The sequence below is a fragment of the Vanellus vanellus genome, assembly GCF_965231255.1.
Source record: "Vanellus vanellus genome assembly, chromosome: Z".
Lineage (NCBI taxonomy): Eukaryota > Metazoa > Chordata > Aves > Charadriiformes > Charadriidae > Vanellus > Vanellus vanellus.
Window position 1 is genome coordinate 58,311,738 of NC_138908.1, and position 23,346 is coordinate 58,335,083.

Consider the following 23,346-nt stretch of genomic DNA (forward strand, 5'->3'; position numbering starts at 1 on the left):
ACCCTTGCCACCTTCATTTTCAGAGCATTGTGAGAAACAGCAACATCCTGCCAGTTGCTCCATTTTATTGCTGCTGTGCCACCAGGCTTGGACATCTAGGAGAGGCAAAATCTATCTGCATGACACTTTCCTGCTTACCTACTGGACTTCCACAACTCTTGGTCTGGCATTTACCCTCTATAGAATCATTGAACAGTTAAATTTGAAAGGGACCTTAAAGATCATGTAGTTCCACCCCTCCTGCCATGGGCAGTGACACCTCCCACTAGACCAGGTTGCTCAAAGCCCCATCCAACCTGGCCTTGAGCACCCTCAGGGATGGAGCATCTACAACTTCTCTGGGCAACTTGTTCCAGTGCCTCACCACCCTCAGAGGTGGAATTTCTTCCTAATATCTAACCTATATCTACCCTCTTCCAGTTTAAAACCATTACCCCTTGTCCTGTTGCTACACTCCCTGATACAGTCTTTCCCTATCTTTCCTGTAGGCCCCCTTTAGGTACTGGAAGGCTGCTATAAGGTCTCACCAGAGTCTTCTCCAGGCTGAGCAACGCCAACTCTCTCAGCCTGTCCTCATAGGAGAGGTGCTTCAGCCCTCGGATCATTCATCTTCATGGCCCTCCTCTGGACTCGCTCCAACAGGTCCATGTCCTTCTTATGTTGGGGGCCCCAGAGCTGGACACAGTACTCCTGAGTAGAGTAGAGGAGCAGAATCGCCTCCCTCAACCTGCTGGTCATGCTTCTTTTGATGCAGCCCAGGATGTGGTTGGCTTTCTGGGCTATGAGCACACATTGCCAGCTTATATTGAGCTTTTCATCCACCAGTACCCCCACATCCTTTTCCTCAGGGCTGCTCTCAATCTATTCTCCACCTAGCCTGTATTTGTGCATGGGATTGCCCGGGCCCATGTGCAGGACCTTGCACTTGGCCTTGTGGCACAGGTCCACCTCTCAAGCCTGTCCAGGTCTATCTGGATGGCATCCCTCCCCTCCAGCATGTTGAGCACACCACACAGCTTGGTGTTATTGGCAAACTTGCTGAGGGTGCACTCAATCCCACTCTCCATATCACCAACAAAGATGTTAAACAGCACTGGTCCCAATACCGACCCCTGAGGAACACTACTCATCACTGGTTGCCACTTGGACGTTGAGTTGTTGTCCATAACTCTTTGAGTGCGGCCATCCAGCTAATTCCTTACCAACCGAGTGGTCCATCTGTCAAATCCATGTGTCTCCAATTTAGAGACCAGGATGTTGTGCAGGTCAGTGCCAAATGCTTTGCACAAGTCCAGGTAGATGATTTCAGCTACCTGTAGATATTTTCTTCTGGGGTCAATAAACACAGTCTTGCCTTACTTGTATTTATTCAACATTTCATTGCAATAATGAATTTGACAGTACAGAAATCCCTGTTCTCTGTCCTGGAGTTTAGTTAAGTGGCTGCGAAGTTGGCTTTAGGTATAAGCAATCCAGCTGATTCCCAAAGCACCAAGTGTGTGCAGTAAGTTATGCACAAACACCCAGTGGCATATGCAGACTGCCTTATTCCTCCTTCATACAGGGGTAAATAACATCAAATTCCTTCACAGAAGGATCAAGAGATCATTTTTGTTCTCAGAAGGGGTAATTATATCCAGGCAGAGAACTGTGTTATTGCAGAATTCTGTATAGACAAACCAGCCTGGTCATTAGTGCAAACATAGGTTCAGCATAATGTGTGCCACTTCAGTACATTTTGTGGCTCAAGTGGCTCAGAGGAACAAGTGTCTGTGTAGTTGGGAGATCATCTCTTTGTACAAGACATTCCTTTTAATATAGTCAGGGTGGGTATATTCGCTTCCTGTCCAGCCAGCTAGACAGGATAGCCCAAGTCAGCATTTTGGTCCAGAGAAAATTACTGACATACATATTACAGTAAGGTTTGGAAAGTCAGGAGTCAGGGAGCCGAGTCCCGTTTAAACTTCATGCAGTACCTTTAAACTCAGAGCCCTTCTCAAATATTCATTAATTAACATTCATGGTGTCTCTTTGACACAGAGGCATACAAACAAACGTAACCGCCGCGTGGCTGGGTTTTTCCTTCTACCTGGGGGAGGGGGGGGGGAGGAAAGGGTACGGGACGACAACGACACAAGAAGGGACTGGACGACACAAAAAACCCCCAACGACCCCAACAAAACAAACAAACAAACAAACAACCGCCAAGGAAAACTTTCCTAGCAAAAGAGCGAGCCCTACTCTTAATATTACAGCTACATACTTAGGAAAAGCCCAATTATCTGTGGTTTAGCGAACCTTCTCCTTAAATCGCGGCCACAAACTTCTCGTCCCGATGCCCACGCGGGAGCTGCCCGTAACCACAGCCGGACGGTCTTCCCCACCAGCTGTGTCGGGGCCCCGGGCTCCCCGCCGGCCGCCGTGGGCCATGAGCAGGGGCCGCCGCCCGCCCGAGCCGCCGCCGGCGAGAAGGAGGGGAGCGAGGGTGTCACGGTGTCTGTCACTGCCTCCCTGCCAACGCGTCCCCGCCACCTTCCCAGCGCGGCAGCGACAGGGACAGGGACAGGGACAGGGATTGCGGAGGGCGCCCGCTGGACGCCCGGCACCGGGGGCTGCTGCCGCCTCTGCTGCCGCCTCTGCTGCTGCCGCTGCCGCTGCTGCCGCTGCCGCTGCTGCTGCCGCCGCCGCCGCCGCCGCCGCCGCCGCTGCGACCGGGAGGTGTCGCTGCCCGCCGCCGCCGCCCGTCCGCCCCGCTTAACGTGCCGGGGCGCGGTGGAGTGGCTGAGGCGCTCTGCGGGGGCGGGGGTGCATATGCCAATGGAGGCGTCTGAGGCGTGGAAGTGGTCTCTTAGCGAGGCCTCCTGAGCGGACCTGCCCCTGCCGCAGCTGCCTTCCCCCGGGCTGGCAGGAGCAGGCGGCGGCTGCAGCGCCGGAGCCCGACTCGTCGGGCTGGTGGCGGGGGGCGGCGGGATCATGGCCGCTCTGTCTCCGCACACGCAGCAGTTGCTGCTGCGGTGCAGCGTGAAGCTGCTGCTCGCCAAGGAGGAGCTGCCGGCGGGGCTGCAGCTCGCTAGCCCCAGCCAGAAAGCCCTGCAGCTGGAGGTGCAGCCGGGAGAGGAGGACGCGGACGTGACCGTGACAGACGGTTAAGTACCGAGCCCCGCCGCGCTGCTGCCGGCCGCCCCCCTCCGCCTCCTGCTCGCGAGGGAACCACCGACTTCGCCGCTCGGCGCGGCCTCCGCTCTCTCCTCCTCCGCTGGGAAGCGGCTGGCCCTGGAGGGGGCCGGGCGCTTCTTGTTGGCGGTTCAGGGGAGAGGGAAGAGCCCCCGTGGTCCGCCGGGCTGTCAGCGCCGAAAGCGCGGCGCAGGGTGGGGGGGCGCTGCCGCCGCCTTCCCTCAGCGCCGCCGGCGGCCTCGCGGCCAGGTGCCGGTAGCAGCCGGGCGGCGCGTGCTGGGCCGTTAGCGGCCGTTAACGGCCGGGGGGGCGGCGGGGCCGCGTCTCTCCCCGGTATGGGTCGGCGGGGGGGCTCGGCAGCGGCAGCCCCGGCCCCGTCGGGGTCAGAGCAGAGCAGGTGGCCGTTCTGGGTGCTTTCCTCGGGCATGGCGGGCACGGGGACGGACGAGGGAGTGAAGTAGCAATAAAGTCACGGTGAGGAGCTGGCTGGACCGCCAGGGGAGGGCCGGGCACGCAGAGAGCGAGACGCGGTCTGGTCTGCCGGGCCCCGCACGGCGCGGCCCCCGGTGCCGCTCTCCCCGTGGCTGTTACAGGCGGCTCCGTGGCGAGCTGCGTGTCGCCGCCAAGAAGTTGCTTTATCGGGGAAAAGTACGAGCTGGCACGCCGGGGTCGTTTTTCCTCTCTGTGCTGGAGCGTTGCTGAGTTTGTAACTTTAGCCAGGGATGGTCAGAAGAGGTCTTTTCCCCTTATCTGAAGGACAAGGTCTTGATTTACGGAGCCAAGTGGAAGAGACAAAGTAACACAACTTGGACGGGGAGGTGGTAAAGAAGCTGCTCTGTAGCTGTACGAACAGGACGACGTTTGTCTTTCTGCTGCTGCTGCTGCCAGTTGGGCAGCGGCGCTGAGAGGGCAGCGGAGCACAGCGCTGTCTGGGGATGCGCTGCGCTGCTGAGACAATCCCAACCGGTCCATAAGGGCAGCGCCTAGCCCCGAAGGAATTACCTCTGGCTCTGCTGCTTGTAGGTAGGCCGTATTAAAATGTGCACGTTATGTCTGCATGCACACGCTTTACTTACTCTCCAAAGCAATCATTCTTTCGGATTTGTGTCTTTACGGGGTAGCAGCAGAGCTGGCATTTAAAAATAAAACAAACTTCATGAGTCTGGGTGTTGGGAAGACTGGGGAAAAAGTCAAATTACTGTATGCGTGGGAAGTTATTAGAAATGCTCTCAAGTGAGGTGGGTGAATACAAGACCAATCCTGAGCAGGTCTAGATACACAATACCTCTTGTGACTTCGATTTTTCAAAATTGATCTCAGTAATTTCTGAAATGATTGTTGGAATAGATGGATGACAGTCATATTTGGTTTTCAATCAGCAGTGTAAATAAATCAGTTCATATGCTAGTTGATACTGGATATATGCTTCTGCTATCAGTCATTTAAGAAAGCATGAATGACAAAAACTGACCACTAATCACAACTGAGGTGTGCTTCTGTCTTGCATTGTATTAATTTGAAGACTGGTCTGTAGTTGCTGTTCTCTCAGTCTTTTGTTTCATACACACTCATCCTTGCATGCATGTGAATGGAATACCTGCTGGAAGTCAAGTGAAATTCAAAGTTATCGGTTGGGTTTTTTAAATGGAAGGGCTCACTTGGGACACAACTGAAAACTCTGAAGATAGAGAGGGCTTTTATATTTATATATATATATATATATTATATATTTATATATATACATATTATATATATATATAATGCCAGCAATACTGGAGTGGTTTACTAAAGACTATTTGATAAGTTTGGATGAGGGACCATGAGTGTACTGTTGTTGCTACTAGTGGGGAACTGCAAACCTGCTTTGAGGTGCAAGCTGTCCTCTTTCATCTTTTTCCTTTCATATGAAGATGGTCAAGCTGTGCCCTATCAGACCCTATGTGTAACACAAATCTTTTTAGTGGTATCTGGGAGTTCAGTAACTTGATGCTTGAAACCTTTGTATATTAGGTGAGAGAAAAAGGCTGAAAATAGCTAAATGACATACCCTATTATTAGTACTGCCAATGTAGTGTGTTTTTCTAGCATTAATATCTGTTAATTAGAATGATCTTACTATTATTTATGTCATCTTGCCTAAGATGGACAATTTTGTTGTGAAAAGAAAAACTGTTTTCTTACAGATCTTGAATAGACTTTATCATACTGTGGTGCTTTTTGCTGTTGTTGGTAAGATACAGGTTATTTAAGCAATAAAAGAAATTGGGATAATTTGAAGTGTTGACATGGTTTTTTTTCTCTCCATGCTTCATGTTGAAGCGATGAAAATTACTTTCTTTTCAAGCTTTCTACCTGGATATGTCTCCCAAAGCTATGTATTGGGTACATTTGGAAAAAATAATTTTGTCATAGTTACTGTGGTTCTTTAAACACATCTTGAAGTGAGGATTGCTGTTTCTTTTCTCATTATTCAAAAAAAAACCCAACACAACAAAATGAAAAAAACAGTTCTAGTTTAGGATACCTTCTACTTTCTTCACTGGTAATGGAATATTTGTCAGGAAATACTTTTGTGGAGAATGAAGCATGCATGTTTTATGTGTATTTTAAAGTGATAAAGTACCCCTGGGTCAAACTGTCTCGTCAATAATTACTCAGACTGATCTGTGATTAGACTGTCCATTAGGACTGCATTCTTACCCTTGTTATAACATTCAGTTTATCTGTAGATTTTATACTTCAGCTATCACTGCTGTATTTGTCTGAACCTGTTCTGTTATTGTCTGTAAAGCAATAATGATAACTGGGTATAGAGCTAAGTACAAATGTAGACTGTTGTATAGCATAGTGTATAGTATACAGAATATTGCTGGTACTCAGAGTGATTTTAAATGCGAACGTGTGAGCAGGTTCTTCTGTGGTTGATCAGCTGCTGGAGTTCATGCTCTTTATTAGCAGTGTCAGTAAGAATTCCACGAGCTCAGGCCTTAACATTTCCCTTTCTTGTGGATGAACATTGGGGCAACACAGCGTCTAAAGTCTAGCAAAAACAATACAACCACTCTGTTCCTCAGGAAAGAGCCTGAAGCAGTAGAATTTCTTTGTAAGTGGAACGACGGGTTATGATCCTGAGAGATGCAGAAACTGACAAATAAATACAGGATGTTAAAACAAGGAAGAACGAATAAAGCTTTATCAGGTTTCTGTTTCAGCTATGTAACAGAAGGCAAGAATCTCCACAATGTAGTATTAATACACGTAGAGTGGGAAGAAACACTGGATCTAAAGTACAGATGCCAAAGGCAGCAGGTGAGTACACTTCTGAGTGCTGTGCAGTGGAGCCAGTGCTGAGCTGGAGCTACAACCGTTTGAGAGCAGTGTCCATCAGGGAGGCAGTGGCTTCTGGTGAGCTGTGAACCCAAGGAGAGCTGGAGACCGATGCATCTTAGTGGAGCAAAGGTGGTGTCAACAAGATAGATGATCACCTGGTCCTACTGATTTTCTGGGACATTCCTTCACCACTGATTGGGAAATGAAAGTGTAGTTTGCAAAATTCTTGAAAGGTAGCCCACTGCTGCTGAAAGAACTCTCACCTTGGGTCAAAATATTTTTGAGGGTGCTGAACAGAAGAAATCCTGTTGACTGACACATCACAGTGCTTTGGGAGGATGGAATATTAAAAGTATAATTTATAGCTGGTGTATGGAACGATCATAACAGAATTGCAGAAGTTCTGGTATAGTGAGAACTTCTGGGAAGAAAGTAGAAAATTGGTGTCCAGGAAGTGTTCCCAGGAGACCAAGAGAAAAATCCAGGGCTGCAAACTACTTGGATCAAACGAAGCTTAGGAGCAGATGGCTGAGTGTCATAAGATGCAAATGTAGCAGTGTGGTGGCTTCTCCAGGGCTGGGAGACCTTTTGGATTCCCTTTCCCGTGATAATTGGTATGTAAACAAGTGGTGATCTTAAGCTGACGCCAGCGAAGTTCTAACTGAAGGTGTAAAAAATTGGCAATGTCTGGAGCTTTCTCCTTAGCCACAGCAGCTCTGCTTTAATTCTGTTATGTTCTTGTTTAGTTGCTCTGAAAGACCACTAGCTACTGTTTCTCTGAAGTACTTTTCCCCCGCTTCATCGGACAGCTCTTCAGGCAATTGAAAGATCTTCTTTGAATAATTTAAAAAACATACTGTAAAATCCTTGGAATCTTTTATTAATTTTAATTCCTTCTGTTGATGTATTACTGTACTTTTTTGTCCCTTACAAGTATCAAGGATATAAACACAGACAGGATTTAAGCTTCCAAAGAACAAAACGCTCCCAACTCCCCCGTTACCTAACAGAAGTAGATAACATTGTGCTCAGTCGTGGTGCTTTTAATATGAAACAAGGTTTAAAGCTATTGAAGCTGAGGACAGGAACCTATCAGCCACAGCATCCACATATTTCTGCATCAAAGTGCAAATTCTGTAGAAGTGCATATTATACCAGCCCTTCACTCATTAATTTGTTTTGCTTGAGGTTTCTAGGAAAATGAAAATCCCTGATATATTTTTAGGAAAGGGTTATTGGCTGTACCTCATAGTTTGGAGATAAGGAGAGAGAGAGGAGGATTTTTTTCTGATTCAATGGATATTTTGGCAAAATTCAACAGCAGCCTAGGAAATACGTAATTTTTCTCTCTAGTTATATCCAGAATAAACTCAGCAATAGCTAAGTAGTCTGCTTTGCAAACTGTCTTTTTATTCAGATGACCTGGATAGGATCTAGATGAAACTGTAAGAGTAGTGCTTTTCTTTTGCTTTGATAAATGAGCAAACAGTCTTTTTTGAAAGTCTGATTCTTTTTTTCCCTTTGCCTTCTATGTTCCGGTATCTGAATTAAGCTTGTTAGTTGTAAATGACAGACATAAAAATTGTGAGGCTTGCAGATTATTTTCTATCTGTTTACAGTTGAAAGAAGATGAGGAAGTCTGTAATAAATTTCTGTTTTGTTCTTTTTTTATGTAAGGCAAAGTCAAAAAAAGAAGAAAAATTGGGGCATTACACATACAGGAAAGACTACTGGGTAAATGCTTTCCTTTTAGGTTGATATTACAGAGTCTTCACTTATGCTTATTTATTTTTATTTAATACTGTTTAATTATTGCTGATCTGAAAGTATAAGTTTCTATGGACATCCATGAATTTTGAAAGAATTAGTACAATAAGTTAAAGCCCCGAGGAAAGTCTATTGTATTTTACCACATTTTTACACCATTACTTAGATTTGTTTAAGATCCTTCACATCTTCCTTAGGAGTTGCCTCTTTGAGTTCCAACTTTTGAACTCTATGAGAAATGATATGCAATTTTTGACCAAGTTATTAATAACATATTTTTTGTTTAAAGATGTCACCTGCTCTTCAGGAGGTAGTTCTGTGCCCCCAAAAGCAGATAGAAAATTTGTATTGACTTCAAATACGCTGATCTTGTCCCAGCTGTGGCAGAAGACAAACTGCAGACAAGCTGGATGGGCAGTAGGGAGTATTGGCGCTCACAGGATATGATAGCTGTAGAGAAGCCCTGCTGCGTTTTGTCTTAATAAGTACTGGTATTATAGGCCATTTATTTAACTTTTTAAAAAATTACATAAAAGGGAAAGTATGCAACATTGTTGGACGCAAGGAGAATGTGTTCTATTTGTGCTCCAGAACAAGGGTTCTAATTAAAACTTTATAGCTTGGAAAATTCATCACTGCTAGTTAGGTTCCACCAACTCAGTGGTAACAAAACATTCATGGTAGTGAGCTTCAGACACTATTGAGCTGGACTGGATACAAACCATTAACCACAAGAGAGAAACTCCACATTCTTTTTACTTGGCCCTTGCTTAGCTTCCCCCATGCAGTACCTTGCAATTGAATATATTGTGTAATTTTTTCCCACCCCATACTGAGACCAGTTTTAAATCCTAAAACGTTAGGTGATTAAAAAAGTAAAATAAGTCACTTACCAGCTGAAAGTCAAAAGTATAAAGTTTGGATATTGTGGAAAATGTATTAATAGTATGAACGCGTATGTTCTAATACTATGTTCACATGCATTGCCCAGATAGTACTAGCATCAGCAGCCTCAGGGTGCTCATAGAGGGCAATCATTGCCAATAGTCCTAAACATCAGAACTGACGTCATTTGCCATTTTCTTTTCCACTGTGAAAATCTTCCTTTTCCTAGTGGGGAAAAATCAGTTGCTAGAGGAAATTTGAGCAAGCAACATAGTTAATACTTTATACATGTAATTCATGTAACCTCTGACATGCAGGTGACATGGAGGCTTTTAGTTGTCCTTTCCCACTTCTTTCTATGTCTTTAGGGCATCAAAAAGGATTTCAGGGGAGAAGAAAAAAAGCACTTATTTCTTTTTCTTTTTTATTTTTTTCTGAGGGGAAATTGCAGGTCAAACAATTCTTGAAGCAAAATAGTTTGTGTGAAGGAATAGTAATGTGGTTGAAGGACGTATGATTAGAAACAGTAATCCCAAAATTTTCTGTGAACTGTTTCATATCATAGTAATAACTACTCCAGTGGTTAGTTGAGTAGGTAAATTCTTAAACTCATGTTTCACAAGAGACTTTTTATTATACCTCAAGTGCTATTCTTTTTCTTTCATGCAGAACTTTTGCAATATGTAGGTAGTTTGCTAATCGGTCATGGCCCCTTTTTTTTTTTACCCTGGAAGAGCAAGAAAGTAAAGCAAGGAATGCAAGTTTTGCAGTAGGAGTGTGCCTCATCTTTATTTTTTGGTAATTAGCGTTCATTTCTTATATTGGCAAGCTTAGGAAGTGGGGGTTAGATGAATGGACAGTAGGTGGGTTGAACAGTGGCTGACAGATAGAGCTCAGAGGGTAGTGGTTAGTGGTGCAGAATCTAGTTGGAGGTCAGTAACAAGTGGTGTCCCTCGGGGGTCAGTACTGGGTCCAGTCCTGTTCAATAATTTCATGGATGACCTGGATGAAGGGATAGAGTGTACCATCAGTAAGTTTGCTGATGACACAAAACTGGGAGGGGTGGCTGACACACTGGAAGGCTGTGCCGCCATACAGCATGACCTGGACAGGCTGGAGAATTGGGCAGAGAGAAACCTTATGAAGTTCAACAAAGGCAAGTGTAGGATACTGCACCTGGGGAGGAATAACCCCATGCGTCAGTACAGGTTAGGGGTTGACCTCCTGGAGAGCAGCTCTGTGGAAAGGGACCTGGGAGTCTGGTGGACAACAGGATGACCATGAGCCAGCAATGTGCTCTGGTGGCCAAGAAAGTGAATGGCATCCTGGGGTGCATCAAGAAGAGTGTGGCCAGCAGGTCAAGGGAGGCCATCCTCCCACTGTACTCTGCTGTGGTGAGGCCACATCTGGAGTATTGTGTCCAGTTCTGGGCTCCCTGGTTCCAAAAGGACAGGGAACAGCTGGAGAGGGTCCAGCAAAGGGCCACTAAGATGATTAGGGGATTGGAGCATCTTTCTTATGAGGAAAGGCTGAGGGACTTGGGTCTTTTTAGTCTAGAGAAAAGAAGACTGAGGGGGTATCTCATCAATGCTTATAAATACTTAAAGGGTGGGTGCCAGGGGGATGGGAACAGTCTTTTTTCAGTGGTGCCCAGGGATAGGACAAGAAGTAATGGGCACAAACTTGAACATAGGAAGTTCCATCTAAACATGAGGAGGAACTTCTTTCCTTTGAGGGTGGCAGAGCACTGGAACAGGCTGTCCAGAGAGGCTGAGGAGTCTCCGATGCTGGAGACATTCAAAACCTGCCTGGATGCCGTCCTGTGCAATCTGCTGTAGGTGACCCTGCTCTGGCAGGGGGGTTGGGCTAGATGATCTCCAGAGGTCCCTTCCTACTATGACCATTCTGTGATTCTGTGGTATCAATACAGGTGTGTAAATATATATACACACATATGTATATTTATACACATATGTAGATTAATATATATATAGATAATAAATTAAAGACTGAATAGGAAGTTTAATAATGAGCCTGAAAGAGACTACAGTGTGTACAGGGTAGCTCGGTTTGGTTTTGGTGGTGGTGGTTTGGGGGTTTTGTTAGTTGGTTTTGTTTCTTCTTTCTTTTATCCTATCTAACTCTCCTTGTGCTTGTGTATTGTACCATCACATAGCAGGTACTGTATAACAAATGTGGTCCTCTGGCTGTGGATGCAAGTATGGGAGCTGAGAGACCTGGATTCAGTTCTGTGTTCTCCCATAAAGCATCTGCATCAATAATACAGCTAATCCTTCTGTAAAAGGCGGTGATACCACTTCTTGACCCATCAGTCATATGATCAATCTAAATGTTTTAAAGTTGTGAGGTGCTTGGAAACTGTGATGAGACCATCTATAGGTGGACTGAAGTAGCTTTATATTGGCTGGTGCTGGTACTAGAAGCATTACGCTGAGTCTACAGTAAATATTGTTGCCTATAATGCCTTTTGCTGAGAAGCCACTGTGTATTCAACCACCCAGACACCTGCTGGAAAAGTAGCTGGGCAAGCTGTAGGCAATCCAGGAGACTCCTGGGGAGTGCATTGAGGATAACTTCTTAAGCCAGGGAACAGACAGCCCTTCCAGAGGGGATGCGATACTGGACCTGATGGACACCAAGGCAAGTGAGATAATCAGTGATGTCAAGATTGGAGGCAGCCTGTGCTGCAGTGATCACACACTGGTGGAGTGCGCAGACGTGAGGTGAAGAGATAAGGTGAAGAATAAAGTCAGTAGCCTGAATTTTAGGAAAGGAAAATTCCAGCTCTTCAAGGAGTTAGTCAATAGGATACCCTGGGAAACTGCCCTCAGGAACAAGGGAGCAGAACAGATCTGGCAGATCTTAAGGATGCCTTTCCATAGACTGCAAGAGCTTTTGATCCCCAGGTGTAAGAAATCTGAAAAGGAAGGCAAGAGACCAGCATGCATAAGTCGAGACCTGGTGGTCAAACTAAAGGGCAAGAAGGAAACACACAGGCAGTAGAAGTAGGGACAGGTATCCCTGGAAGAGTATAGGGACGCCACCCAGTTGTGTAGGGATAGGGAGGGCCAAGGCACAGCTGGAGCTGAATTTGGCAAGGGACGCAAAGAACACTAAGAAAGGCTTCTACAGGTATGTCAGCAAGAAAAGGAAGGTCAAAGAAAGCACACCTCCCTGATGAACACAGCTGGCAAACTGGTAACGGATGAGGAGAAGGCTGAGGTACTCAACAATATTTTTGCCTCAGTCTTAACCAGCAACCTCTCTTCCCACACCTCTTGAGTGGATGGACTGCAAGGCACAGACTGGGGGAGCAAAGTCCCTCCCACTATAAGAGAAGGTCAGGTTTGAGACCACCTAAGAACTTGAACACACATAAGTCTATGGGACCTGATGAGATGCATCCCAGAGTCCTGAGGGAAGTGGCTGATGTAGCTTCCAAGCCACTCTCCATGAAAAGTCATGGCAGCCAGGTGAAGTCCCCCTGACTGGAAAAAGGGAAACATTGCTCCCATATTTAAAAAGGTAGAAAGGAGGACCCTGGGAACTACCGACCTGTGAGCCTCACCTCCGCCTGTGAAAACCATGGAACAGATCCTCCTAGAAGGTATGCTAAGGCACATGGAGGACAGGGAGGTGATTTGAGACAGCCAGCATGGCTTCACCAAGGGCAAGTCCTGCCTGGCCAACCTATGATGGAGTGGCCTCCTATAATGGAGTGACTACATCAGTAGACAAGGGAAGAGCTATGGATGTCATCTATCTGGACTTCTGTAAAGCCTTTGACACGGTCCCCCACAACATCCTGCTCTCTAAATTGGGGAGGTATGGATTTGATGGGTGGACTATTTGGTGGATGAGGAATTGGTTGGATGCTTGCATCCAGAGAGTAGCGGTCAATGGCTCGATGTCCAAATGGAGACCAGTGATGAGTGATGTCCCTCAGGTGTCCATATTGGGACCAGTACTCTTCAGTATCTCCATTAGTGACATAGACAGTGGGATTGAGTGCACCCTCGGCAAGTTTGCTGACAACACCAAGCTTTGCGGTGCAGTTGACACACCTGAGGGACAGGATGTCATCCAGAGGGACCTGGACAGGCTGGAGAAGTGGGCCCATGTGAATCTCATGAGGTGACCAAGAGCAGGGTCCTGCACTGGGCTTGGGGCAGCTCCCAGTATCAATACAGGCTGGGGGATGAAGAGATTCAGGGCAGAGGCCAATGATGAATGGTGTGCCTCAGAGGACCATATTGGGAACAGGATTGTTCAATGTCTTCATCAGTGACATAGACAGTGGGATCAAGTGTGCTCTCAGGAAATTTGCAGATGTCACCAATCTAGGTGGTATGGTTGACACGCCTGAGGGATGGGATGCCAGAGGGATCTGGACAGCCTGGAGAAGTGGGACCATGTGAACCTCATGCAGTTCAACAAGGCCAAGTGCAAGGTTCAGCCCCTGGCTTGGGGCAACCCCCAGTATCAATACAGGCTGGGGGATGAAGGGATTGATAGTAGCTGTGCTGAGAAGGACTTCGGGGTACTGGTGGTTGAAAAGCTGGACCGGAGCCAACAATGTGTGTCCACAGCCCAGAAAGCTAACCACATCCTGGCCTGCATCAAAAGAAGCATTGCCAGCAGGTTGAGGGAGGTGATTCTGCCCCTGTACTCCGCTCTGGTAAGTTGCTACCTGGAGAACAGGGGGCTTATAAGAAAGGAGGAGAGAGGCTTTTTAGTAGTGCCTGTAGTGATAGGACAAGGGCTAATGGTTTTAAACTAAAGGAAGGTAGATTCCGACTAGGAAGAAATTTTTTATGATGAGGGTGTTGAAACACTGGAACGGGTTGCTCAGAAAGATGCCCCATCCCTAGAAACATTGAAGTTCAGGTTGGATGGGGCTTTGAGAAACCTGATCCAGTTGAAGATGTCCCCTCCTATAGCAGGGGGAGCTGGACTGCATGATCTTTAAGGTCCCTTCCAACCCAAACCATTGTATGATTTGTGTGGGCTTATCTTCCTTCCCCTGTGTTTCTCCCCTGAACCAATTCCTTCTCTTGTGCTAATTTAACTTGCAGTTTTAAGGTGCAGTTTGATGGCCCTTATAATCTTACTAGTAATACAGCTTTCTGGGAAGAATTTCAGACATTTTTCTTTGGCTGATTCACAAAGGTTCTCGTGTGAGTTTGTAAGATGACTCCATCTCTTCCTGAACTTAAGCTTTGAAGAAGGGCCTCGAAGAAAGAGTTGAAAAATTCTCAAGCCTAAATATGTGCTAGTAAAATGAAACTGCTGGAAATTTTCTTTTCACAGCATTAAAGTAAGAATCCTAAATGAACCAAGAGACATTAAATGCCTTGCTGAATAATACTTTTGGATTTTGTTACTTCTGCTGCAGCTTCATCTGAACTAGATTAGGACTTTGAACATCCAGTGCTTATGTCAACAAGAGATTGTGCGGATGGAAATTGGTATAATAGAAAACTATGCATGATTTTCCATTTTTGTACACTTTTTCTTTTTTTTTTCCTTACTTTCTAGGTAGGCAACAATATGTCAATGAAAATACCTGCTTAAACTTGTACATGGTTGCTCTTAAATGTTTTGCAGTGCTGCCCAGGTATTTTTAATAAAAGCAGGTGTTTCTTAAGGAGTTTCCAGTCTTACTAGAGCATAGAGATGAAAGAGAGAAGAAAGAAAGAAGAATCATCTTTTTTAGAACACAAAGCTAAGGAAGAGGATCCTACCAGAAATTTTTTAAACCTAGGAGTGAGACATTAAATGTCACAGTAAATATTCAGATTGAGTTTAGGACATGTTTTCAATTGAAGGAGGAGAAATACTGCCCTTTGAAATAATTTTACTTTTCTGTGTTTGTTTTGAGCAAGAGAAGGGAGGTTATTCGTGCTTGTAGGTGCATGGGATTATTTTGCTGGATTACCTAAATTGCATGCAGAGAGAAAATGAATGGATAGACGCCAAGAGAGTTTTATTTAAAGGCCACTGATGTTAATGGAAAGGTTCTTATTCACTTCAAGGGAGCCTGTCCCTTTTCTCCAACCAAAGCAAATTAAAGGGATCAGTCTATTGTAAAGGCAACAAACTGGCAAATGAAAACAGATCACAGAGATGTTTTCATAGCTGGCAAAAGTGGTACTCAACAATGCATTTAGTGCAGTGGACTTGCAGTTCTGTCTCTTGTGCCCCAAAAGTCACTGCTGGTTTGTTCTGTGTACTACAGGTGACTTAATTAGTTTTTTAATCCATGGAAGGATTTCTGTATAGTAGTAGTGTCATAATACTACTGTCACAGGACACTTGCACGTGTTTGTGTTAGCGTAGTAAGAGTCATATTGCTAGCTCTGTTGTTTTTATGATCTTTTCCTGTTCTATTTTGAATTTTCTGTCATGAATTTTAATTTATTTAATCTGCAGGGGAAACTGAAGATGAGTGTAAATATATTTGGATCTTGAGGTAAGTAAATCTAAACGTAAATTATTTTCTCCTTTCAATAATCTTACAGGCTATCTATAAATTAATTAAGGTGTCTGCATCTGAAAGTGTAACTTGAAAATCTTACATCCATTTATGTTTAGCCATATAGCTTTGAGTGAGTCAGGCACAAATTATCCTGCAGAAATGTGTACTGGTAATTTTGCCTCTGTGATTTATTGCCATTGACTTCAGTTGGCAGTATTCCCGGAAGTAGCATGGGTGGCATTACGTCTGTATGTGTCCATAGGATCATGTTCTTTTTATCCAGAAAACAAATTGCAACTGTTTAATAATAGACATCTGGAAAGCAAACCATCTGCACTGAGGTGATGATGACCTGATCATTTCAGTGCCAGCTGCTTGTATGCCAGGTTCTTCTGGCAGCTGAAGAGTATGCACTAGAGAGAGGGTTTACATTCATTTCACACTGTCACATGTATGAAATGTTCCAAATATGCCCTGGATCCTACAGTGGCTTCCAAAACTGTAGCAGAAATGCTGTATTAGGATCTTAGTTTTCCTAAAGGCAGGTCTGCTGATTTGATTTCCAAAGTAGCACGATATAAAATGAGCACAAGGCAATGTTGGTGCAGACAGAGTGACAATAGGTTCAAACACACGCAGTGGATTTTTCATGGAAGATGTTCCAATTTTTTGTCCAAAACTAGAATTCTTCAATCTCTATTAGTTACTATGTTCTGGTTTTAATGCTTTGGTATCTACCATGCACAGTGTCTGTGTGTTTCTGAGTAGAAAGGAAGACTCTGTTGTCTGGTTAAATGTTTGACAAATAATATTGTTAAAAACATTTGTCAAGCCAAAAAAGCATTCCTGAAGTGGGAAAATGACTTCAAATATATTAGGTATAATTAAAATATAATAAAGTAATAAAATAAGATATTTCTGTTGTTTTCGAAGTAGCAGAAGGAGATGTACAAAAATTACAGGCTATGTGGCTAACTACAGGGTACTGAGGTAAGGCAGTAAAGATCAGTGATGACTGAAGATTTGTCTGCATCTTTTGTTTCTTTCTTCCTTCCTTCCCTCCTTTTCTCCCTCTCTCCCTCTCAACACTGCTTAAAAAGAAAAAATACATCTGACTTGGTGATTAAAATGTAACAAGTCTTATGTATGTATTGGTCAGTCACTACATTTCTTAATTTCCCTATTTTAAAATCATCACTCATAAACAGAAGGCTAGTTTCTTTAGATATCCATGAATAAGAGATTCTTAATTTACTGCCCTTCTTCTTTTCTTTTCTCATAATTAAAATATAACTTTATTTTTTAAGTTTACATTTGATGATGCTTTGCATTAGTTGCTAAATATTTAGACATTAGATGTAACATGTTAGTTTAGTCCTCACTGCAAAATGAAAGAAGCTTGTATCTCAAAGTGATGCAGGTTAATTGCAGCTGACATTTTTTGCTGTGCTGCATCCACCAATTCTTTAAAAAATACTGCTGCTGAATATATTGGGCTTTTCAGTCCAGAGGATATTGTGCTTTTCAATCTGATTTTTTTTGTTATAATTTAAATACAAATGGTCAAAAGTCATGTATCACTGCAACTTCTCCTTGATATTTTCATGGTAGCTTATTCTTTTTAAGTCTTATTTATGTAACTATAGTTGAAATGTAATGATGGTCTTAAAAATATGTGAACATAAAATCAGCAAAAATAATGTAAAAGTAAATATATATTGTAATTAGAAAAGAAAAGGAGTTGCAAAGTAAGAATACAAGCGTGGCCTTCTCTTTCTGCAAATCTGGTAACTTTACACCAGGCCCTTCCCCTCCAAGATGTTTTTGTGTAAAGAAGGAGATGCACTGACTCATTAAATGTCAAGCTGAGTAGACACCAGCAGCGTGAAATCAATTTACGACTAGCAGTATGAGGTGTTATGAAATGCTATTCTTGATTTTCTTACTCTAAGTCCTTTAAAAGTACAAGGTAGTAGCATTGTATTGTTTGTATCCTATCTTACTTGAAAGCCCAGTGCTTTATTGCTGCAGTGTCTCTAAGACGCAGTAATTTACCACGGTAGTCTGAGATTAATACTTGCTGATTTGAAGTTAATGAAACTGTGCCTGTTTATAGTAGAGAAAGACCTCTTTAATATTTTAGAGGTACTAGTGTATAATTGAGAAATAAATTTCTCAGACTCAAAACACTTCTAGTTTAATATATATCTAAATAAATATTCTTTTTTTTTTTTTTGAAGCATCTGATTTCTCTAAAGGTTGCTGTAGTACGATTAAATCAGATCTTCTATACTGTGCCTCAAGGCACACTCCTGTGGTGGCTATTTCAGAGTATTTGCTTGAGCTCTGACTGCCTTACAAACTGCATCCAAGACGGTAAGGATACCAAGAGGGCAGTTGTCCTCAATTGTCACCATTGTGAATCCATGTCACAGACATTCTTTACACCTTCTGGGTGCCAGTTTTAGTCATGTATGAGGCTTTAAATGGTGCATTTAATACTTATGGGAGGTATGACCAGTGAGATTACAGGCAGAGGTGGGTGTTTGGATGGGGTGGCTTGCATATCAGAAAAATATTAGATCCCATGATTCTAAATACCAACCCGTCCTCCTGTCTCAAGTTGTTGGTTTTTTTTTTATAAGCCATGTTATGCTTTTGAAACTTGGATGTGTCAGTTACACCAGTAGTTAGAAGTGACTTGTTTTAGTCTCTTGTTGTTATTGCAGCATGACAGTTAAATCTTCTTGAGGCTGACTGAATAAATAAGAATACTCTTAAAATTGGCACTAATTGTTCTGTACCACAGTATTCTTTTTACACTGCTTGCAGTCGGTGACTTTTGGTCTGCTCGTGATTACATGTTTTACTTGTTAAGCCGCGTGACTGCAGATAAAGGCAGAGCTCTGTTTTGAGGCTGACAGACCAGCACCCTGACAGGTGCATGGTAAAAACCAGCTATGCCTTCAAAGGTCAGGTTACGCATTAACTCAAGACTGCGTTGCCTGCAGATAGCTTCCAGACTTGAGTCAGTGTCTTTGGAAGATGTCTTTTTCTGTGTGAGTGTATATCTGCTTCAGTTAACGGAGGGATGTTTACATTGCACTTAGTTGTGTGGGGTAAACAGTCTTTGTTTTGTTTGGTGTTTTAAAGGGTGTCATAAATCAGCTGAAGGAACAGGTGGTGTGATACAGGTGCTTAGTTAGCAGGCATATTTGAAGCCTGCTATTGGTACAACTGTATTTCTTTCATTTTGTATTTGCATCAATGGCAAAAGACAAGATGATGTTGAAGGATGTGAATTGCTTGGAAATTTGTTTTTGGCATTAGCCTTTTGCATGCAGTAGGTGCTGATCTTTTTTCAAAAAAGGATACGGATGTAGGGAACAACAACAAAAAACAGCTGAAAGGCATATGGGAGTGGATAACTGTGTCAGGTTATCTTTGTTCTAAAGCTGATTAGCAGAAATTGTTAAATTAATGTAAACATCATCTTAGGCCAGGAAAATCTTAAAGGAAAAATATTTTGTCATGGGGGACAGGGCAAGGAGAACTGGCAGGGGAACACCAGCAACTTTCCCTGAAAGAATTCTTATACTTAGGAAGAGTCGTTCTGTGAAGCGAATGCCTTTTCTGGTGATTAAATATTTTAGTTAAATAACAGTTAGTTTCGAAAAGTGTGTACCTGGGAAGTATTTAAAAAACATTTTAATAGTTTTTAAATAGTTCCCAATAGTTCATCTAACATTGTAATCAGAGAAAGGGCAGTACAAAAGTAAATATTTAGTGCTCAGTGCTGTAGAAGGCATTTATGGGTATGTACAGTTATCTGCAACATAAATTTATTTTCCAAGTAAACAGCCACTGCTTAGACATATTTCCAGCAAGAGGATAAGGGATTTTCAGTTCTGTTAACATTGAGCACTGAGCTGTGAAAGTGAAATTTTGCAGATCTTGTTCCTTTATTTTCTTTTTATCTAGGTTCATCCAGGCCCTTCTGCCCCATTTCCAGGCTTTGTCGTATTTCTTTTCATACTCTCAATCCCAGGATTTTCTGCCAAGGAAAGCCTTATCAAGGTTTCTTTTGAAGAGGAGCAAAGGAGGAAGGCTTTGGTACTTCTAAAAAGATGGCTGCTAACTCTTTTTTTGTTATTAGTATGCTGAATAAGGAAAAGATTTTAAATAAGTTAATCAGTTGTTATTTTTCTGTCTAGAAATCATGTAGCAAGTATTGATTTTAGAGGAATGTATTTAATCAGATTATTTTACTACACTTATGATTTGGCTTGTTTATTTGTGAAGTAGGTAGGAGATAATGCTATGAAATATATAGTTCCTTTTGCAATTTGCATTTATTAATTCTTTTTTTTTAATTGATTGTGGTTGTGGTGGGTTTTTTCTGTCCTTTTGCAAGAAACTCATTTGTTACCTAACAAGGTACAGGGTAGCTGTTTATTCCAAGCTTGAAATAATCTAGGCCTCTATGTAGTAACCTACCTGTGCTTAAATTACACAGAATTTAGGCTTGTGCTTCTCATTGGGGTTGCAGCCGGTTCGTATGCATCAGGTTTATGCTGTTGTCATCAAAACAGTATCTTAGGACTTTTTGTCTGCAGCAATAGTAACATTAAAGCTCTGAACAAGTGAAGTGTTAAGGTAATATAATGGCTAACTGGGCAAGACTCCAAGGCTTAAATCTCAGAAGATCTTTTTCTTTTTCCTTAATTGCTTTATGTGAAAGAGCAAATTTTTTAGATATTTTGAGTGTGGTTGTTCTTGGTATGGATAAACAAGGCAGAACACTTTTTCTCTCTTTTTTTATTGGAAGAGCAGGTATAGTGCAATACTTGTATTTTAAACTGCCTACTGATTAGTCACCTTGTGCCACACTACCATGTTACTGCCCTGCAGCCACTGTGTACAATCATCTAACAACATTAGGGAAAGTTATGGAGAGAAGAATTAGTTTGAAGTGAGGCTGTAAGATTATCATATGAATCTTCGTTCTTCTTTCTCCCTAATTTAATATCCTCTTATTCCTGAGCCTTTATTGCATTTACCCACTATGTTTCATAAATATAAGAAATTAGGTATAAGTTGTATGGAACATTCTTTTGGCTGTTGGTATCTGGTTTAAACAAACATATGTCTGAGTCTTGAAAGATTTTTGCCATTGCAATAATAGTAGTCTAAGAAAAAGAAATTCCATAGTGTGGGGTTTTTTTCCTGATGTGAACCCAGTAACTTTTTAAACTTTTAAGCTTTTAATTTTAACTATAGTATTTCAATTCTTATACAGTAAATAACCAGAAAACACACATAGAAAATGAGTTTCTTTCCATGTAGAGGAGAGAAGGAGCTTTACACACTTTTGTGAGAAAAGATGATGTAATAATGCTGTCTGTCTCGGATTTACTATATCATTGTTGAGCTTGCTTGGAAATATGGGTGCCTTATATTTGTTTTCCACCATAAAGTTTAGGCTGATAAGAAGAAAGATGCCTGGGAAGAGGAGGATGGAATGGAGAAAATTCTTGTAATGAAAATCTGACCTAATAAAAAGTTTGTATAGCTTTTTCCCTGCTAGACTGTTTTCTCTTTCTGTAAACAAAGTGGGAAGAGTCTGAATGAAAATATGCGATTCTGGCACCTGGGCTTCTGCAGCAGCCAGTCTCTAAGGCAGTGTTCACACAGTCTTCTTGGTTGGACTTCCCCTCTGCATCCATGATGGGCCTGACCCAGTGGAGGGCAGCATCCCACGTGGTGCTAAGCCACACAGTGGTGCACGATGGCATCGAACAACTTAAAACAAAAAAGGCACAAAACCTAAAAATGACTGTGTATCTGAGAAGAATAAAGTGAGGGGGAAGAGCAAAGAGAATTCAAGTCTCTTAAGGCTGTGTGTGAGTAATGGGCTCTGTCCAGAGGAGTCCTTCAAGTTCCTTGGAGCACAGTTTAGGAGTTGAGAGAGTCCTGCTTATGTTGCCTTTATAAGGATCCACAAAATCAACATGGTTTAAAGAAAAATACATGCTGTTCTGAAATGCTTAATTTCCCCCTGAAGCTTGACTTAAAGTTACTGTGCTATTCTATAGGTGTTCCAGTAGCTGGGAAGCAAGGACGTTTCTCCAACAGTTTTGTTTCTCCTGTATACAATAAAATTATAAACCCTTTTACAAACTGCTTTTTTATATAGTGAAGTGTGTCTTAACCGTATCCTGACATGTGTCCTAATGAGAGAGTGAACACAGGGCCCATGGGTTAAGTAGACCTTGGGGTGCATAGACCTTGGGGGCATGTTCCACGCAAAATGGATATGAAATTATTTTAAAAGTAAGGCTGAGGAAATGGAGGCTATCATAGAGAATCTCATGCATCTGTGAGTAGAAAATCAGTGCTATCAGCAATTTCCTTGTCCACTTCAGTGCAATAACAACCTGCTAGTCCTATTAGTCTTCTGTAGCTGTTCACTGTTGCAGCCGTGCAGTGAGCTGTCATATTCAGTGCGACGCAAAAGCAACAAATTGAAATGGTATTGATTCTATGTACTGAGTTTGAAGTGTGATATTTTCTCTTTCCATTTTAACTGAAGGGGGGGGAAATAAAGCATTCCCCTCCCCTTTCAAATACTTCTGCAGGGTATGACATTGGCTGCCATCTTTATTGCCTTGAGTCTTGATACCAAAATACAGTCTGGTGCTCTCCTATCTTTAGTTGTTGTTCTGAAATAAAATCATAGAATCATAGAATGGTTTAGGTTGGAAAGGACCTTGAAGATCATTGAGTTCCAACCCCCCTGCCATAGGCAGGGACACCTCCCGCTAGACCAGGTTGCCCAAGGCCACGTCCAGCCTGGCCTTGAACACCTCCAGGGATGGGGCCTCAACAACCCCTCTGGGCAACCTGTTCCAGTGCCTTACCACCCTCACAGTGAAAAACTTCTTCCTAATCTTTAATTAAACCTGCCCTCTTCCAGTTTAAAGCCATTCCCCCTTGTCCTGTCACTACATGCCCTAGTAAAAAGTCCTTCCCCAGCTCTCCTGTAGGCCCCCTTTAGGTACTGAAAGGCCGCAATAAGGTCTCCCCGGAGCCTTCTCTTCTCCAGGCTGAACAGCCCCAACTCTTTCAGCCTGTCCTCATAGGAGAGGAGCTCTAGTCCTCGGATCATCCTTGTGGCTCTCCTCAGGACATGCTCCAGCAGGTCCATGTCCTTCTTATGTTGGGGACTCCAGAGCTGGATGCAGTACTCCAGGTGGGGTCTCATGAGAGCGGAGTAGAGGGGCAGAATCACCTCCTTTGACCTGCTGGCCACACTTCTTCTGATGCAGCCAAGGATATGGTTGGCAATAACACAATATTATGCTGCCTGTTTGTCAAGATGAAGAAAGATCTGTACAGATCTGTACATGGGAAATACATTTTCATTGATGTTGGTTGTCGTGGTTTAGGCCAGAATCCACTACTGGGGACCTGAGGGACCCCAGATGGGACCTACAGATGCTCCCCTCTGCCCCTCTTCAAAGAGAGAGGCAGAGGAGGAAAAAGACACTTATGAGTTTAGAAGGAACTAAACTACTTTAATGAAATATTAATAATAAAATAAAAAGAAATAATGAAAAATATACAAAACTGTATCAAGCTCCTGAGATGACAATCACGTCACCAGCTGGCACTGGGGCAGTCCCAGGCTG

At 43.2% G+C, this 23,346-nt stretch overlaps 1 protein-coding gene across 1 annotated transcript in view; it reads left to right on the forward strand.

Moving 5' to 3' along the window:
- Positions 1-2,961: 2,961 nt before the first annotated feature.
- LOC309682902 (histone-arginine methyltransferase CARM1-like) overlaps positions 2,962-23,346 on the forward strand; it is a gene marked incomplete at its 3' end in the record, with an annotated part of 74,103 nt that continues 53,718 nt past the window's right edge. The window contains exon 1 of the mRNA XM_082497031.1: positions 2,962-3,145. Coding sequence (XP_082353157.1) covers positions 2,974-3,145 — 172 coding nt within the window. The 5' untranslated portion in view covers positions 2,962-2,973. The remainder of the gene's footprint in view (positions 3,146-23,346) is intronic.